This window comes from Oncorhynchus clarkii, chromosome 19 (assembly GCF_045791955.1).
Source record: "Oncorhynchus clarkii lewisi isolate Uvic-CL-2024 chromosome 19, UVic_Ocla_1.0, whole genome shotgun sequence".
NCBI classification, from domain to species: domain Eukaryota; kingdom Metazoa; phylum Chordata; class Actinopteri; order Salmoniformes; family Salmonidae; genus Oncorhynchus; species Oncorhynchus clarkii.
The window spans coordinates 10,598,647-10,617,772 of NC_092165.1; the positions used below are offsets into that span (position 1 = coordinate 10,598,647).

Below are 19,126 nucleotides of genomic sequence, written 5' to 3' on the forward strand. Positions count from 1 at the left end.
GTAGGCATTTTGGTGGAACACCTCACCTAAAGTGAATTGCTACAGACAAATCAATAGTTTAAGAACTATCCAACACAGCGCACGATAATACGTCCCTACACTCACTGCTGCCGCCGGAACCTGTCACGTCTCCCAGGTAAAAACACATGAAGAAATAAAGAACTGACGTGGTGGTGGAGAATGTAGAAACACACCTCTGTCTGTGTGTGTGTGTGTGTGTGTGTGTGTGTGTCTGTGTGTGTGTGTGTGTGTGTGTGTGTGTGTGTGTGTGTGTGTGTGTGTGTGTGTGTGTGTGTGTGTGTGTGTGTGTGTGTGTGTGTGTGTGTGTGTGTGTGTGTGTGTGTGTGTGTGTGTGTGTGTGTGTGTGTATGTGTGTGTGTATGAGAGAGAGAGAGAGTGGTTTAAAGCCAGATTTCTCCATAGATGCTCTCCTAACAAGCGTTGACCTTCTGCACCTACATGTAAAGAACTCCCGAGATCAGAAGAGGAGGAGGAGAAGGAGGGGGAAGCTGTGTGTGTGTGAATAAAGGCATCACCACCACCAGCAGCCAAGAGACTTCATCCTCTCCCCTCTCTCCTCTCTCCCTCTTCTCTTTCCTCTCTTCTCTTCTCTCCTCTCTCTGCTCGTGGTGGGTGCAGTCAGAGCATTGTCTATGTGTTCTATTCTCTCTTCCTCTCCCCTCCGCCCTTCTCGTCCTCCTCTCCTTTCTCTCACGGAGTGTCTCTGTTCTGAGCTAGCACCAGTTATACCTTGTTGGCGGAGGAAGCCACAAAGGAGCGGTAGTGTAATAAAAACAGCGGTCTCTGGTGATCCGGGTGTAATTGGGATTGTTAACGTGGAGAGCTCCTGGGGGAGACTGAGTGGAGGAGAGGAGTGTGTCTGTCTTTGTGTAAAGTAAAACACACATGCTCTGCTCCTCTCTCTGCAGCGTTCCTTGATTCCGAATAAGTACAGTAGTCAGAGCTAAAAGAAAAAAAGAGCAAACAAGTCGCCTGAGCTATATCAAACCCTAGCTGCTACGATTATGCTTTTATTCTTTGTTTTATTTTTATTTTATTTAGGTGCTTTTTTATTTCCATGTTGTAAAGCTACAGTGAAGCCCGGTTTGGATTCAGAATTCCTCAGAGAACTTGTGTTTTTAAGAGAAAAGGAACGTGCTAGTATTCAGGCATATCTTTTGATGAGGAAGGAGCATTCTGCTGTGTTTTTCCACTGAGTCGCTGTATCATGATTCAAATTGAGGGCACAACACCTTCGACATAATCGGCGCATCGAGGTGTAATATTGTATGTTGAAGTCAGCAAGTCATATGGATGGTTAGTCCTCTTACATGAATGAATTATTAATGAGTAGTACTTAGCAATTAATTCATTTGTAGTCAAATCATTGACTAACTTGACTGCATTTTGTTGCTTCGGCCAAATGTTCAATATCAAATCAAATCAAATCAAATCAAATCAAATTTTATTTGTCACATACACATGGTTAGCAGATGTTAATGCGAGTGTAGCGAAATGCTTGTGCTTCTAGTTCCGACAATGCAGTAATAACCAACAAGTAATCTAACTAACAATTCCAAAACTACTGTCTTGTACACAGTGTGAGGGGATAAAGAATATGTACATAAGGATATATGAATGAGTGATGGTACAGAGCAGCATAGGCAGATACAGTAGATTGTATCGAGTACAGTATATACATATGAGATGAGTATGTAAACAAAGTGGCATACATAATAATGTAGCCCGTAATGCTTACTCTGTTTTTATAATGCAATGGAGTGTAATTTAGAGCACCTATTGGAACAGTTCCATTTTCCAGGAGAAATGGCAACATTTCAAATCAAATCAAATTGTATTAGTCACATTTAATTTAACTTCATAATTTCACTAACTATTCATGCTTTGTAGTAGTTAGGTTTGTAAGATTTGAGATATCCTCCATCAAACATGAGCAGCCTATAGGCCTACAGGCACCGTGAACGAGCGCATTTAGAACTAGGCCTACATAACTTCGATTAATATTGTAGCCTATTGAACACGGTCAAAGGAGAAAACGCACTTCAAAGTCAATTGCTTGCGAGTACAGCCCAATTGATTTATTTGACCTAAGTTATACTAGCTTACTTTGTTGTGTGTTTCATTGTGGAGGAAAATTTCATACGCCGATTTATAGGTGGTGAAATATAAATGATTTCGTTAAAGTTTCATCATAAATCAGTCCGTCGCTATATGTGAGGAGACACTGATTGCCCCTTGATGTCTCAGGGCGCGGGCGCGAGGGTTGGCTTCAGCGCGCCTGTCGTCCCACTTGAGAGGCAAACCGCCTGCCGGGTGGCTCTCGCTATGTAAAGTGCTTGTGCACTATCACCAACAGCTTTGTTGCAGCCGTGGGGACATATTAAATGTCTATGTGCATCAAAATCTTACCGAAAAGGCACTGACAACTAGTGCGCTAACAAAGAGAGCCATCGTGTTGTGTGTGCTCGAGACAAGTGCAGCTTCGCGTCATCGTCTGTAGCAGAGCGTGCAGCAGGGTTTTTGCATGCTATATTCATGGCCCAACGTCTGTCCTCTCAGCGTTTAAATGCTTTATTGACTTCAGCATAGGCGGTGCCTAAATCGATCACAGCATATTATCAGATATAGGAATCTTAGTTATTATATTTTGGTGGTTTTGCGAGGATAATTTGAGAGCTTGTTGAGGTTCTGGCTCTCCAGTTTGTCCAATATGCAGGCATCCCCTTACAGTAAAAACACATTGTCTGCATATAATATGATTCTTTACAATACAATAGCATAGTTGTTTGAAAATTAACCATAGTAGTTTTGACTACACTATAGTACTGTAGCTGTTTTTATGAACGGAGTATCGGTTTATTGACAGATACTGATAGATAGGCTACAGAAATGGGTATTTAACGAATAGCATTTAAACATGTGAAGAAGAAAATAAACAAACAAGAGTGACAACTATTTAGCCCACAACTACCGTTCAACACAATCTCTTTCCCTCCCAATTTAAATTGAATTCTTATTTTCAAGCTCAATGATCATCACACTACTATAACCAAAATACACTCAGAGGGGTGACTTTGTAACCAGAGACGAATTGCTATATCTGCAGACAGATTCCAGATTCTGTGATTTTTTTTTTAGTTATAGGCCTTACCGTTAATTTTTCCATGTGGGTATTCAATCACCATCTTATATCAATTAGCCCATCCAATGGACTTCAACATATTAAACAAATTAGACAAGCCTTGTTAATTACAATATGATTAAAGGTTTTTAATTATATCACTGATGAAGTAGCCTAATTAGTATAAAGATATGATAATAGCCCGCTGCGACAAGTATATAATTGTATTGGGTTTGCAATTAAATCCTAAAGACTTTTAAAAAATCCACTTTCCACTGTCATTGATCAAATATTTCACACACGACGCTCGTCCATGCACCAGTGACATAAAAATTCACAATATGACTGTTGAGTTAACCCATATAGCTCGTCTATTGATTATTTCCATAGCTAATCTCAAAACGAATAAATTCGTCAAGGTGAATTACGCACATAAACAAGATAACGCGGGAGCAGGTCACTTATTGAAAAGCTGTTTCACATAGCCCTAAATTAATTTTAAATCTGGTAATCTTATCTTTTCCCCGACCCCTAATTTGTTTAAAGATGTTCCTACTGTCTTCAATTTGCCTATGATGACATAATGAAATGATAGTCAAGCATTTAACTTTGATTTATCTTGCCCCAACAGGGATGTCGCTTCATGGAGCTGTCCAAGGTACTTTCCTCATATCCATCCCTACAAGGACTTTACTATTTCCTCTATTGCCTAATTCCTATCTTTAAACTGAACTCCACTTTGTTATTTTTTTTAGAATGAAACGGCACAATATAAAGAAATAATAATGGAAATGGCTCGGCTATATTTGGTTATTTTTCCTCTTTCCATGTGGATCCAAAATAAATTCGGCGAAGAAGGACACAATGCTCGCTGGAGAGCTGTTTGAAATGAATGCCTTGTCGCAGACTGCCCATGCGCAGAGTCCCCAGCGGCGGTGTGGCTAATGAAGAATAATAAATCATGAAAGGTTTTTCAGGTACAGCCGAGAGAGTGTAAGAGGAGAGGGGGCGAGTGAGAGAGAGAGGGGGGAGAGAGAGAACGAAAGAGCGAGCGAGAGAGAGAGTGTGTGAAAGAGTGAAAGAGAGGCGCAGAGAGAGAGAGAGACACACAGCCTGCCCTTCGCCTCAGAGCAGAGGCAGATCGAGTCCCCGCAGCATTGAACGTAGTCGAGGTATCGAGACTGTCACCGGTATCTCTTAATTACAGTCAGTTGTGAAACGGAAACTTTGCAGAAAAAAAGATAAACGAATAAGACAATCTTTTTACGCGCGGTTGTGTTTTGGAAATCCGTACCAGGAGGAGAGAAAACAACTTTTTTTCTACTATTAGTTTTTCGTTGCATAATCTTGGAGGAGCTCCCCAAAACAACGACACATCCACGGCGACCAAAATAAGACTCTTGGAGGACGAAATTTAGATAAAGAACGAACGAGTAATATAAACATTATTTTTTTGTCATCGCGCCACAGCCCATAGCGGAAGAGGTACACGAGGGCGCAGGCGACATTCGATTGCATGGCGCGTGCGACATCTCCTCTCCAGCAAAACTACAGCGCGCGGACATACCTCCATACACAGGGCTAGGTAATAATATATGCGCCAACAACTAGAGAATTGGATGTTCATCTTTCCATATTGTAGCAGCTACAGTTACAGTATATAAGACAGTGTCTTCAGATTCCCGGAGAAGCAACACTGGGCTTCAACTCCAATCGAAGAGGCGGAGTCTTAACTTATTAAAAGGAACTTGCCGAGACTCGGACGCCTGCAAACATGATGATGATGTCTCTGAACAGCAAGCAGGCATTCGCCATGGCCCACGCCAGCTTGCCCGAGCCCAAGTATTCCTTGCATTCCTCCTCGTCCTCCACGTTGACTTCGAATGCGCCCTCCTCGTGCTCGTCTTCCCGACACAGTAGCACCATCATCAGCAGCGGCGGAGGCAACTCGGAGGCGATGCGCCGAGGATGTCTCCCAACCCCACCGGTACGTATTCTGCATAATTACCGCTTAAAGGCACATTTTGACAGCCCCCTTTTTTTCTTGATGTTTTTTTCATGTCTGCACAGCAAATCACCCGGCACCTCCATTTTTTCCCTTCCTCTCTCCAACTTATGTATTCAGTCGGGTTTGCCTTACATATTAATTTTGATGACCTGGGATGTTGCATGTGTCTTGTTTTGTGTGTTCTTTTTTAGGATTTTTTTTTCTCATCTCATTCAGGAAATGTTTTAAACCGCGGAGTGGAGTGAGAATTCCCTGCTGACAGTTATGTGTGCATTCTATTTGCAATTGCAGAGCAATATATTCGGAGGCTTGGATGAGAGTTTGTTGGCCCGCGCTGAAGCTCTGGCCGCGGTGGATATTGTCTCGCAGACCAAGAGCCACCACCATCCTCCACACCACAGTCCCTTCAAGCCGGACGCGACCTACCACACCATGAACACTCTCCCCTGCACCTCCTCATCGTCTTCTTCCTCGGTGCCTATTTCTCACCCTTCAGCCCTTTCCGGCCACGGTCACCACCACCATCATCACCATCACCACCACCACCAACCCCACCAGGCGCTGGAGGGCGACCTGCTGGACCACATCACCCCAGGACTGGCTCTCGGGTCCATGGCAGGGCCAGACGGCTCCGCAACTGCGCACCCTGCTCACATGGCGGGCATGAACCACATGCACCAGGCAGCCCTCAACATGGCTCATGCCCACGGGCTACCATCCCACATGGGCTGCATGAGCGACGTGGACGCCGATCCCAGGGACTTAGAAGCCTTCGCTGAGAGGTTTAAACAGAGACGGATCAAACTCGGCGTGACCCAGGCGGATGTAGGGGGAGCCTTGGCCAACCTGAAGATTCCTGGCGTGGGCTCCCTCAGCCAGAGTACCATCTGCCGATTCGAGTCCCTCACCCTCTCCCACAACAACATGATAGCTTTGAAGCCCATTCTACAGGCATGGCTGGAAGAAGCCGAGAAATCACACCGGGAGAAACTCAACAAACCCGAGCTATATAACGGCGGAGAGAAGAAGCGGAAGCGCACGTCGATAGCAGCACCTGAAAAGCGATCACTGGAAGCTTACTTCGCCATTCAGCCGCGTCCTTCCTCAGAGAAAATCGCTGCTATAGCAGAGAAACTGGACCTCAAAAAGAACGTGGTGCGGGTCTGGTTTTGCAACCAACGGCAGAAACAGAAACGAATGAAATATTCTGCATGCGTCTGACTCTGAACACTCGCTCTAAAAAAAATAAAAAAATAAACTATCAACCTACGTTGAGAGACTGACCACTGTTTAGAGACGATTTGTATTATATTTCTTATCACACACTTTTTCAATCATCAATGACTTGTGCTTTGAACAACCCGAATAATTCATATACATTCAAAATGACTGAAAGCTCAAACCACTACTGCTGTCACGTCTTATTCGCAACAAAAGGGATGTGGAGTCATGTACAGGAGCATTTGAACAGAGCAAGTAAGACCTCTGTTTTTTTCTCCACCTAGACCTACTATTCTTAACCCTTTTGTGTCAGTTAAGTATTATAGGCTTTAATCACACGTATTTTTTTGGTTTATGATATTGGTTAATTTATCATAGCCTACAATATTGAACGTACTGAAAAGAACAGTTGTTTACCATGGGAAGATAGGCCTACAGTATTTTGACACAGCACTTGGTCTGTGCCTATTGGCCTAGTATTGGTGTGTTTATATTTTTGTCGCAAGGCTACATTTTCCCTCTGAGTTTATTATTATGACGATGCAGTCTGGCATTAATTCCGGGTCCACGAGGGGAAATAGGGCAGTACAGTAAGCGCTTGCTGGGTCATGGAAGCTATTATTAGAGTATTGCCAAACAACGCCGTGTAAAGGATTCATTTAGTGGTCACATGACCTTCATTTTGTGTCCCGTGTAATTAATTCCACCTATTTCGTTTTAAAGTGTGATGAAAATCTGAAAGATGAAGAAACGTGGTAAGATATAAAGCAAAGACCCAGAGTTTAGGCCCTAATCGAGCAACACTGTTTATACAATATAGCTGGTGTAGGGGTTGTTTTCTATTGCATAATCTGGCTGTAGATGGGCCTATAGAAATAGTGGATCAAATGTATGCATTTGATTGGGGTTTACAATTTGCCAGCCAACGTGGGTCTGTTTCTTATGAACTATTTATTAGATGAGGCCGTGTTTACATCATTATATATTTATTGGGATTCCCCCTCCTCTTCCTCCTCCCTCGTTTTGCTTGAGAAAAGCTAATTCTGACAGCAAGTGAAACGTGTTTTCGTATAGGGAAATGACAGCTAAATCTAGACCTATAGTCACGAATTTCATTCCGTTTCTGCTAAACGTTCGAGATGGTACAATCGAGAGATATATGCGATAGTATTCTCTTTTTAAATTATTTTTATGTATGTTTTTCTTCTAGTTATTTATTTGTATAAATATGCGCATCATTATGAAGTCGTTGCTTGTTAAATTCACCTTGTTTCGTAACGTTTTCTTATTGAGAAAATAACCGTTTCATGGAAGTATACGTGTAAAATGTAAATATTTCATTGGAACCAGTTGCACATAATTATATCCGTACAGGTTTTGCTGTATTGCTGTTTTAGCTAAAGTACCTTCTTTCTGTAATGTCTGTTGCTTTTGGATTTCTGGTCGAATTATTTTTGTATTTATTTACTACATTAATGTATCTTTAAGTTATTTAATAATTGAATTGCAATATGTGTTTCATTAAAGAACAAATTTTAACATTTTATTGGACGTTTTGAATGAGTGTATTTGTGTAGGCCAAATTCTTGGAAAGAGCGAAATGCTTGTATACTGCATCTGCGCATTGCAATGCATGGTCAATCTAATTTAAAGACACAAATTGAATTGAGAAATATATTCCTTCAAGCATCAATGCAATGATCATCCTTGGATGTAGGCCTATGTCATTAAAGGATTTATGTTGGAGCTAAATCTGTATTTTATGCTGAAAGGTGCAAAGATAGACCATCAAGCATCAATAGATTCTATTTTTACATATCCGATTTCTCTACAAATTCCAGAAAAATCCCATTACTGTCCCACCATGCACTGTAAAAAAGACACGTGCTTTTTTTCTACTGCCAGGTCGCTCTTGCAGCTCGCGGTAGCCTACCTGAGAACAAATGCTAATATTCTATTAGAGTCTAATCATGGAGTCTATAGAGAACTGGATAGGTCCCTCGAGCGCAGCCCTGCCAGATGTCAGCCCGCCAGAAAAACAGCCTCGCCTGCCAATGTGCCCGTCTCTATTTAAATACACAGTCAAACACTGCTTAGGTGCGAGGCATGATATGGCTTTGAAGCAGGCTAGGCTACACCTTGGTTTGCGCGCGGGGTTCAGCATAGATTTTTTTAAAAGTCAACATTTTGAATAGAATGTCATTTCTAAAGCACCGTTCATGTCAGGCCGATGGGGGCTTGGCTGCATGGCTGGTTTTGACTAGATAGAGTACTTGTGTCAAAATTGAGTTTTCGTATAGCAGGTTAGGAAAATGTAAGCGCCCAGGTTATTGGAGAATTAGGGTAAGGTTAGGAAAAGGGTGAGGGTTAGGACTAGCCTAAAATGCAAAATACAAAAATTGATGTCAATTAGAAGTAAGCTTTACCTAATGTAGACATGACCTGCATGGCTTGTTGACTGTCTGCTTGGAACGTTTGAACGTTCTATGTATGGGGTTTTCAGTTCAGCACCACGGATAGCTCCCATGCTACCTGAGGGAGAGAGGAGAGGAGAAGGGAGCCAGCCGCCTCCGATTTGCACTTCTGAAATCTGTCCTCCACATTTTAAAGAGAGTATTTATAGCAGCAGAATGTATTTGCATGTGATTATTTCTGATAAATCTAATTTGATTATAAATTGTAATTGAAACAGTGAGGGGGAATGCAGTGCAGGGTAGGCTATACTAATACATATTATAATACAAATAATGCTGCAAATGAAACATTTCTTATTAGTGCATTCAATCAATTAATTAGGAAAGGGATTCAGTAGCCTATTGATATGCAAAGTTCCACCTTTTGCTTGCCGTGAAACCGGAAGTGCATCATCTGGCAACAACATTGGGCTACACACCGAAGTTGGTGTATAGTCTAGTTGGTGAACATATGATTGGTACACCTCTCTATTAAGCCACTTTGTGTCTATAACTTTGGCATCTCAACATTTCTAAAACCAATTGAACCCCTTGCCAGCCTACCTCCCTGAAATGACCACATGATGACGTCAGAGTTCTAACCAGGCCTATGGCTGTGTTTCGGTCTTCTTTGGAATGGCCCGCATGGCCATGGCAGAATATATTTATTTATTTCAAAACAGAGATTTACAAGAATACTTGGTTTATTTCTACCAAATATAAGAACTTTCACCGGATATATCAATTAGTGACACATTTATGTGTTACCGGTTATGACAATAAATGAACCGTTATTTTATTGTATTCCGTAATATAACCATTTGCTCCAAGATAAAAGCATACACTTTTCCCACTTATCTCTTAAATGTATAAAAGGCTTAAACACAAAATCAAAGCGGCTTAAAACACCACGATTAGGGCAATTGATTAATAATATCAAAACGAGCTGTTATTAACGAGACAGTCTTGATGTTTCATCAATTAAAAGATGCTCCTGGTGAGCGATTCTAATTTCCCCTAAATGAGCCATTCACTTAATACGCTAATAAGAGCGAATTATGAAATTACACATCGAATTATGAAAAGCAGATAATTATGAGGTGCGAGCGAGAATATAGGGCTAAGTAGTCATTAGCTATCGCTGTTAATTACTCAGCGTTGGTCAGGGAGGGCTGCAGAGAGAAAGTCTAATCGGGAATTGAAATTAACTTAATGCAGTGAGTCTCGCTGCTTGACACCAGCCCAGCGTGTGTTTAGTGCACTGACTGCACCCTGGAAATACGGCAGCTCCCTCCACAGCTAGACAGACAATTCCCCTATTTAACTTTCCGATATATAGGTGCGAACAAATCTATTGGGCAGCAATATCCGCACTGACAAAACACACAGAGAAAATAAACACACACACACACACACACACACACACACACACACACACACACACACACACACACACACACACACACACACACACACACACACACACACGAACATTTTGCCTTTAACATATCTCAACCAAGCCAAGCAGTTTGCATAGAAGCAACACAGCCCCTCATAGGCTATGTTGCTTCTGCTCCATACATTGAGACATGGCACCAATACACTGTGGTCGCTACATTCAAAAAGGAAAGGGCAGCAGTGTTTCCCTTTGTTATAATTAAGCCTTCTGTTTTATTTTTCTCCTTTCCCCTGAACATTTCCCCCCTTTCACAGGGATGCTGATGAAATTTTAATGAAGCCGGGGACTGTCTGAGCTCCGCCTGGGGAGCTGCGAATAGAATATTTTAACTGTACATTTACACCAAGTGTCTTCCTTCAAAGATGCGACTGAGATCTGGAATTAGAGGAAACACAAGGTCAGAAATCGAACGCGAGACACTGTAACCCTTTATTTAGCATTGGTGGCGCTCAACTACACTGCGTTTCGCCAACATATCGCACATTGTCCCTGTACTGTCATCGCGCCATGGCGCTTTGAATAACACACAACACAATATGGTAGCCAATCTCCGCGTGATTCGAGATTTGTAGTTGTTGATACAATATTAATGAATTATCACTGGTGATTAGTTTGAAGTGTTTTTCAGAGGCGAATCAATGGAGTTGCATTAAGAAGGAGAAAAGACATGGGTGCCCATTACTCCTTTCACACGTATAAACGGGTGAGTATAGATTATACTGTCAGCTGATAGGATGGGCGTGTTGTTTTGAAAGTGCAGGACAAGTTATTTGGTGTGATTGAAAAATAAACGTGCACTTACACACACACACACACACACACACACACACACACACACACACACACACACACACACACACACACACACACACACACACACACACACACACACACACACACACACACACACACACACACACACACACACACACACACACCTCTTGACCTCTCAGGCACCTCTCTCACTCCTCGCCTGGATGCACTCTCATCCACTCTCACTATCCCGCACTTCTGCCTATGCATCGTGCTATCTATTCAAAGCATGCCATCCCAATAACTCAAAAGTGTACTCTCCTACGACAATTCGTTGAATTCTGCAGATTTCATTAAAATCATATAAGCAACTAAATGATTGGCGTGGCCAAACTTCTAAGTATTTCATTAGGATTATGTAAACATATTTCACTCTTGCATTTTACAGGCTATATTTGAACACGTAGGCCTCCCAAGAGGGTTTAATTATTTCTTATTAAATGCTATACCACAGCTATTTAATGCCCTGCTCATTTTCCCATGGCAGGTGACGAAGGGCCATTTAATGTTTTGGACAGGGACAACTCAATTATGGCTTGTATCCGTCATGAAACATGAGACGTGAATAGTCATCGCCATCGCCATCGCCATAATTATAACAATGACTACGTTGTATGCATTATCTCCATTTAAAATGTGAGTGCATTATCTCAATGTTAAATGTATGCATGATCTAAATGAAATATTTTCCACCTATTATGTAAAGCTAACATTATGGATGGAATAGGCTAACCTGCAGCGGGGGACATGCATATGTTGACATGAGAATAATGTGAATAATTCGCTATCTTATATGTTCTTATGTGGTTTTCATTCACATATTTACATTTGAATGACTTAAATACTAATAAGTGAACGTCAGCGGTGGGGCAGTGGGAAAAGCTAAACATGTTGCCTTGTCCAAGAGTTCCTGTCTTATTAAATGTTGCTGTTGATCTCTGTAAATTGCTAATCAAATATAGTCAAGTTATCATCGTTACTCATTGTGTATTTATTCCTCGTGTTATTATTTTTCTATTTTTCTATTATTTCTCTATTTTCTTTCTCTCTACATTGTTGGAAAGGGCCCGTAAGTAAACACTTCACTGTTAGTCTACACCTGTTGTTTACGAAGCATGTGACAAATAAAATTCGATTTGATTTGAAATATGCCAATTAAGTTGTAAACTGCTTATTCAATTCAAATGGTCAAACCGTCTGAAAGGATGGATGAGGCACACACATGCGCAGCATCATTTCGTCATTAAATATGTATCCGATTGATTTTATTTCAATAAATGATGCTATCTTCACTTGATATCTGTAAGAGTTGTTACAATACATGTTTTAAGTTAAGCATCTACAGCACGGCTAAAAACACCTGCGTTACAATGAAATTTCGGTAATGATTTCCAAATCATCTCTTAAGCCTATATGACGATAGAGATACATGGACCTTAACGAGTTGAACAATGTTGAGTGCAATCTGTAATTAAGGCTTGCGTTTACTCTTAATGAACTCTTAATGGGTGTAATGCTTTATTATCAATATAATTTAAATGCCCCCGATTACAACCCTCTAAACGATGTGCAGTGGCCAGGCGCCTGGGCCTACCAGTAGGCTTATGCAAGACTACGTAATGCAATGAAGTATACCTTAGTCCCAAGGTTCGAAACATGATTTTAAAAAATCGTCCGAGACACAAAACAATAACATATTTTTGAGAACAATTTTCATCAAATTTCAGATGAGGCTTAGGCCTATGGCAGATGTTTTAGGTATGAATTAGTTCCATCGAGGGCATGTATGATGACCCTATCAGGTATTTTCCAATATATGTTTTCCAATGGTCTTATTTCCAAATTCATCGAGTGCTCTCCCCAACAGATTATGCCCCATTTTTCAAACGGATGGCGTCAAAATGGGCCCAAAGCCATTAAATATTAAACAACCTAGGATGGGCATGCACGTTTATGAACAGTTAAGTGTCTTTCGTGCACCCCCCCCCCCCTCTCACAACCCTGTCTCCTTCTATCTACATTGCAAAAGCCATTTAACGCATAGAGAGAGATTCGCTCATTTTCAGAGGCTGTTGCCCCGTTCCGAATGAGTAAGTTGTTGTAAAGATTGGGCATCGGGTCTAATGAGAAGGTGGTATAGCTGTCTGCTGGATGTGTGTTCATTGAGCTCTGACAGCCGCGTGCTCTGTTGCAGATCTATTAATCATATCCACAAGGAGTGCCAGCCAGCCCAGGCTCTTTCTCTCTCAACCTCCCTCTCTCCCTCTCCCTCTCCCTCTCCCTCTCTCTCTCCCTCTCTCTCTCTCTTTCCCCAACTCCCTCCCCTCCTCTCTCTCGGTCTCTCTCTCTCACCCCGGCTTTCAGTTTATACAGAGCAGAATCATTTACATAAAGTCCTTAAGGCAAATAACTGTTGGGGGCTCTAATTTATATCTGATCGAAAATTAGCCGTCATTATGCGCGCCATTAGCCATGTCTTTAATGTGCTTCTAAGCACCATTTGTCAAGTAGCTTGTTAATATCCTTCAACTCTTTAAAGTTGAGAGATCGAGCTCATTAAAGACTGTGGCACTACTGTGCTATTGATGCTGTTTTATACAACGCTGCACAGAGAGCTGGGACTACAATTTTAAAGGTATTCTTTACTAGTGTTGTCACAAATGTATTTGCTAAAAATCCAGATGTGTTACATTATGTTTTGAATGGGGAATGAAGAATGGAGAGGTATGGGCCAACACGCCTGTGTCCCATTGATTTTCTATTTTCGAATTTCTAGCCAATAACTAGCAAATCGCAGTCTAGATGAATAAATCTAGGCCTATGCCAACAGCTCACATGATGATAATAGTCAGTCAAATGCAATTTGGCTGCGAATAAAAAGCTAATTATTCAGCAGAAGAACTTCTTCCTATTCATAAAAATGGTGTGGTCTCTGTTGGTAAAAATCAATTGATAAAGAAATGACACATGGAGTGAGACAAACACTGCTACTGTGATATGACATTAGTAAGAAAGAGGTCAGTGTTTTCTACTGGTCACGCTCTGTAGCACTCAGAATCATAATTAGGGACGCAGTTCTTTTTCCATCGCCTGTGGGCGCCACTTCGCGAGTTATGGCGTTTTATTATTGGTCCGAAACTCCTGGTGCCCCCCCCCCCCTCTCCCTCTCTAGCTCTCTGTCCCTCCCTCCCTGAACGGATTCCTCCAGGCTAAAGCAATAAAGAGAGTAATTAGAATGCGGAGGTTTGTGTCTCAAATTGCACCCAATTCCCTACGCAGTGCACTACTTTTGACTAGTGCTCACAGGGCCCTGGTTAAATCTAGTGCACTATATAGGGAATAGGATGCCATTCGGGACGCAGCACAGATGTAAATAAAGGGAATGGGACAGTGGTGAAGGATGAGGCGTCTAGGTCAGGCACTCATCAAAAACCCAGTTGGTAGCAAATGACAACGAGCGGTGCGCGGTGCCAGAGGCCCGGGGCTACGGCTGCCAAACCACAGGCTCCACGGACTAAATTAGAGTGGCTCAATGGCGATGCATCTCAAACAACCAACACCAATGAGGATAAACACACATACATACAGTATACGTGGGTTAAACCTAACACAATGTATTATGCATGTACATGTTATAGAGACTGCATTTGATAGCATGTGCTGTCATTAGGCCTTTAAACGATGCGGCAGAAATCACATACATGGAATCCATTGGAATTGATACTCACCTTAATCGTCCCACATCCATTTGAGGTGTATAGAGGGTAATGTTTGAGTCTCTTGGCAAGTGATATTTCACTTCGCCTCATCCCCACGGCCAATTAATCGTTTGATACCACAAAAGAGGCCTTTCAATAGCTGTTGATTGAATAGCAGGCTAAACAAGAGTGATTTGATATTATAATAACATATCAGATTGGCTCAGCACAAGAAACAAAGGACAGGCAATACAGTTAGATATAAACATAAAACACGACACACATGGAGAGGAGAGGAGGGGGTCTGGCTAATTACAATATTTGCATGATTAAAAACACATTAACTACAGGAATCATATTTAATGAGCACATGAACCATTGCATAATAAGTGAACTTTCTTGGTGCTGAAATGAATCATTCAATAGGCTATATTATATTGAAGGGGATACTATAAAGGTTTAGGAGACTCAAATATAAATCCCGATAATAAAAAATATATACCAAGCTGTAAATCCATTTTCAAATTTAAAGAGTTAATTTGAACCACGACTACAAAGATGTCACTTTTGACAGGGATGAGGTCAAATTCCTTTTGACAGGGATGAGGTCAAATTCCTTTAGACAGGGATGAGCTCAAATTCATTTAGACAGGGATGAGATCAAATTAATTTTGACAGGGATGAGATCAAATTAATTTTGACAGGGATGAGATCAAATTAATTTTGACAGGGATGAGATCAAATTAATTTTGACAGGGATGAGCTCAAATTTCTTTAGACAGGGATGAGATCAAATTAATTTTGACAGGGATGAGATCAAATAAATTTTGACAGGGATGAGATCAAATTAATTTTGACAGGGATGAGGTCAAATTCATTTTGACAGGGATGAGCTCAAATTCATTTAGACAGGGATGAGCTCAAATTCATTTTGACAGGGATGAGATCAAATTCATTTTGACAGGGATGAGGTCAAATTCATTTTTGACAGGAATGAGATCAAATTCATTTTTACATTCAATTCATGAATTCCACAAAAATCCCCCAGAATTGACTGAATTTAAATGGAATCATCTAGCCTAGATTAGACCATTGAAATGACAAGGCAGGGAGGAATAAAATCCCATTCCAATAACATTATGAAGAATTATACAAACCAGACAGTTATGCAGCCTACACCATTCAATAAATCCACACAATGCAAGGGTTAAGGGTGCATAGTTAACCCCCACTACCTTCATCCTCTCATGTGATTCGAGCCTATGGGACTACAACTGATCAAGACGCAGTGTATTTCAAACAGAAGGAAAAGCACCATGTAACGAGGATTGAACTCAATGGAGGCTACTGCAGATGGGATGCTATTGGAAAGTGAAGACTACCACACGCATGCACACACACACACACACACACACACACACACACACACACACACACACACACACACACACACACACACACACACACACACACACACACACACACACACACACACACACACACACACACACACACACACACACACACGTAACAAGTACAGTAGGCCATTAAAGTGCTTTGCTGGGTTCTCTCTGATCTCTGGATGTTAATGAGACACTCACTGGAGGTTTGCCTGGTTTCCTGCACACAGTGCCTCTATCTCTCACCTCCTCTACACTCCCCTTTATCTGCTCTCCTCAATCGGTGGGAAAGCCAAATCACAGCACTGGAACTGTGCTGACTCCATAACTGAGGGCAGTAAAAAAGCCATTGTATCCCTATGCAGCTATGTAGCCAGAGTTCTTTTTTGTTTAACGTCAGATAGCACGATAGCGAGAGAGATAGCGATAGCGTGTCAGATAGCAGATATTCGGCCTGAACTGTCGGTTGAGGGACAAGAGTCACGTAGGAGTGATACCATCTGACATGAGACAATGGACCCGAGTTAGGAAAATGATTGTCTGTATTACCTGCAAATGAAATAAATATCTATATCATAAAAAAAATGGTATTCATTATTCATACTTTTAACAGTATTGTTATAATTGTTATTATTATTATACAAAAAATGCAATTGTTATGATAAAGCCAATGGATTTGTTGAAGCTGGCATAACAAGTAAGCACTAGTTGAGGCTGTGCATGGGTCTGACTAGAACAACTACACTGAGTGTACAAAACATTAAGAACACCTCATATTGTCTCAAGGCTTAAAAATGCTTCTTTAACCTGTCTCCTCCCCTTGAAGAGAGATTTAACAAGTGGCCTCAATAAGGGATCATAGCTTTCACCTGGATTCACCTGGTCAGTCTGTGTCATGGAAAGAGCAGGTGTTCATAATGTTTTGGACACTCGGTGCATACATGTTACCTGACCATAGATTATTGATCCCAGAGCCATGGCTCTGATTGGTCCAACTAGCTGACAGTCATGCAGGCTAAGACTGTCATAGAGATCCCCTTACAAAAAAAATACAAATAAAAATACAACCATGAACAAATCACGAGGAAAAAAAAAACACGTGCCATTTTTACATTAGTCACACAAGTGTGGTTTCTGGACACTTGTGAAGTTTCACAGGTTCCTTTTTCATGTGTTTTTCCCTTAAGTGAAAAGAATTTCATATGACGCGAAACACATCATGATGATGATGATGTGGCAAGTGATAATTTGATTTTTGAAAGTCATGTATCTTAACTTGACATGCAAAACATTTTGAGACAGTATCAACAGTGGACTAATGAAAAAATACCAAAATATAGTTTTTAGTGGATTTTTCCTTTCACAAATTGTCTCTCGCCAAAGTTTTGGTAAAAAGCAGAGGAATGTGGCTGGAGAGACACTATGTTATGGATGCATGGACTGACCATCCATGATATCAGAATTATAATTTCAACCATGTTTTAGGCTATACAGTGTTTGTTTACATTTATTTTGTTTACGAATATGGAGCAAATGTGGAGTTTCTTTACAAGTTCACATGTGAAAAACAATCACATGTACAAATCTAATTTGCAGTTTCATATGTGGAAACCGCAGAAGGAGAGCAATGGAATCCCCCTTCCAGATCAGAGGGTCACATGACACAGGACACGGGAGCATTGATTCGCTAAGGAATACTATGATTGATGCTAGACATTTCTTATCAGAATCCTCCAAGATGTTTCTTTATAATGTATTAGGAAACAGAACACAAAGGAAGGCAGTCCGATATAAAATGAAGCCATCTCTGCAGCTTCTACTTTTCTCTTCATCAGCATTTCCAACCTTGCTACAATCAGTGCTCCTATTGGTAGCAGCAAGCAATACGCACGAGTGCCAGAGTCCAGAGTGTTCGAAAACAGACATTTCGAATATTACATCAATGTCCCACAATCCACCGTACCGTACGATAATGTCATATTTTCATTGCATACAGGTGACAAAACCTCAAGTGATCCCGCCGTGCAAATACTCAATATGCCAAAAGTATTGTCTCAGCAAAAACGTGTTGATGCAGTATTTCCACCTCCTTATTGGATTACACTTCACTACTGAAACCTTCTGCTTCCGAGGTGTCTTTGGAAAAGGTTGATTACTATTGGATATATTCTGCCAGTCGACCGCCGAGGGCATTTTTTGCTCTGGATGCAGACTACAGTCACAGAGCCTGATGGAATGATAGTGAATGGGCCGAGGTTTCATCTAAACCATGGGAAGTGATTCATGTGGACATAAAGAAATGTTAACGATCGCAAACGACCTTTGTGTTGGATGGCTTTCGTCACAGACACTGACACAGTCAGGCTGGCAGCTGCTGCCCCTTGTCTCACATCCTCATCTTCAGTAGAAGTACTGAGAAGGGAGGTGGCAGTGAACAAATCTGTATTTGTCATGAAGAACCGACTGTTCATCTTCAGCACAGCAGCAAAGACACTGCTGAGTCTCTAAAGGGTCAGAAGAACCTATTAACAGACCTTGTTATCACTCTGTTACCTGGTTATCACTCTGTTAACAGACCTAGTTATCACTCTGTTAACAGACTAGGTTATCACTCTGTTAACAGACGTGGTTATCACTCTGTTACCTGGTTATCACTCTGTTAACAGACCAGGTTATCACTCTGTTAACAGACCTGGTTATCACTCTGTTAACAGACCAGGTTATCACTCTGTTAACAGACCAGGTTATCACTCTGTTAACAGACCTGGTTATCACTCTGTTAACAGACCAGGGTATCACTCTGTTAACAGACCTGGTTATCACTCTGTTAACAGACCAGGTTATCACTCTGTTAATAGACCAGATTATAATTATGTTACCTGGTTATTACTCTGTTAACAGACCTGGTTATCACTCTGTCAACAGACCAGGT

General features: G+C 41.3%; 1 protein-coding gene across 1 annotated transcript; it reads left to right on the plus strand.

Moving 5' to 3' along the window:
* Positions 1 to 4,722: 4,722 nt before the first annotated feature.
* LOC139374124 (POU domain, class 4, transcription factor 2-like) lies at positions 4,723 to 7,807 on the plus strand. The gene is made up of 2 exons (XM_071115123.1): positions 4,723 to 5,129; positions 5,442 to 7,807. Exons 1-2 carry the CDS (start codon positions 4,917 to 4,919, stop codon positions 6,369 to 6,371), a joined length of 1,143 nt encoding a protein of 380 aa, XP_070971224.1. The 5' UTR covers positions 4,723 to 4,916; the 3' UTR covers positions 6,372 to 7,807.
* Positions 7,808 to 19,126: the final 11,319 nt, after the last annotated feature.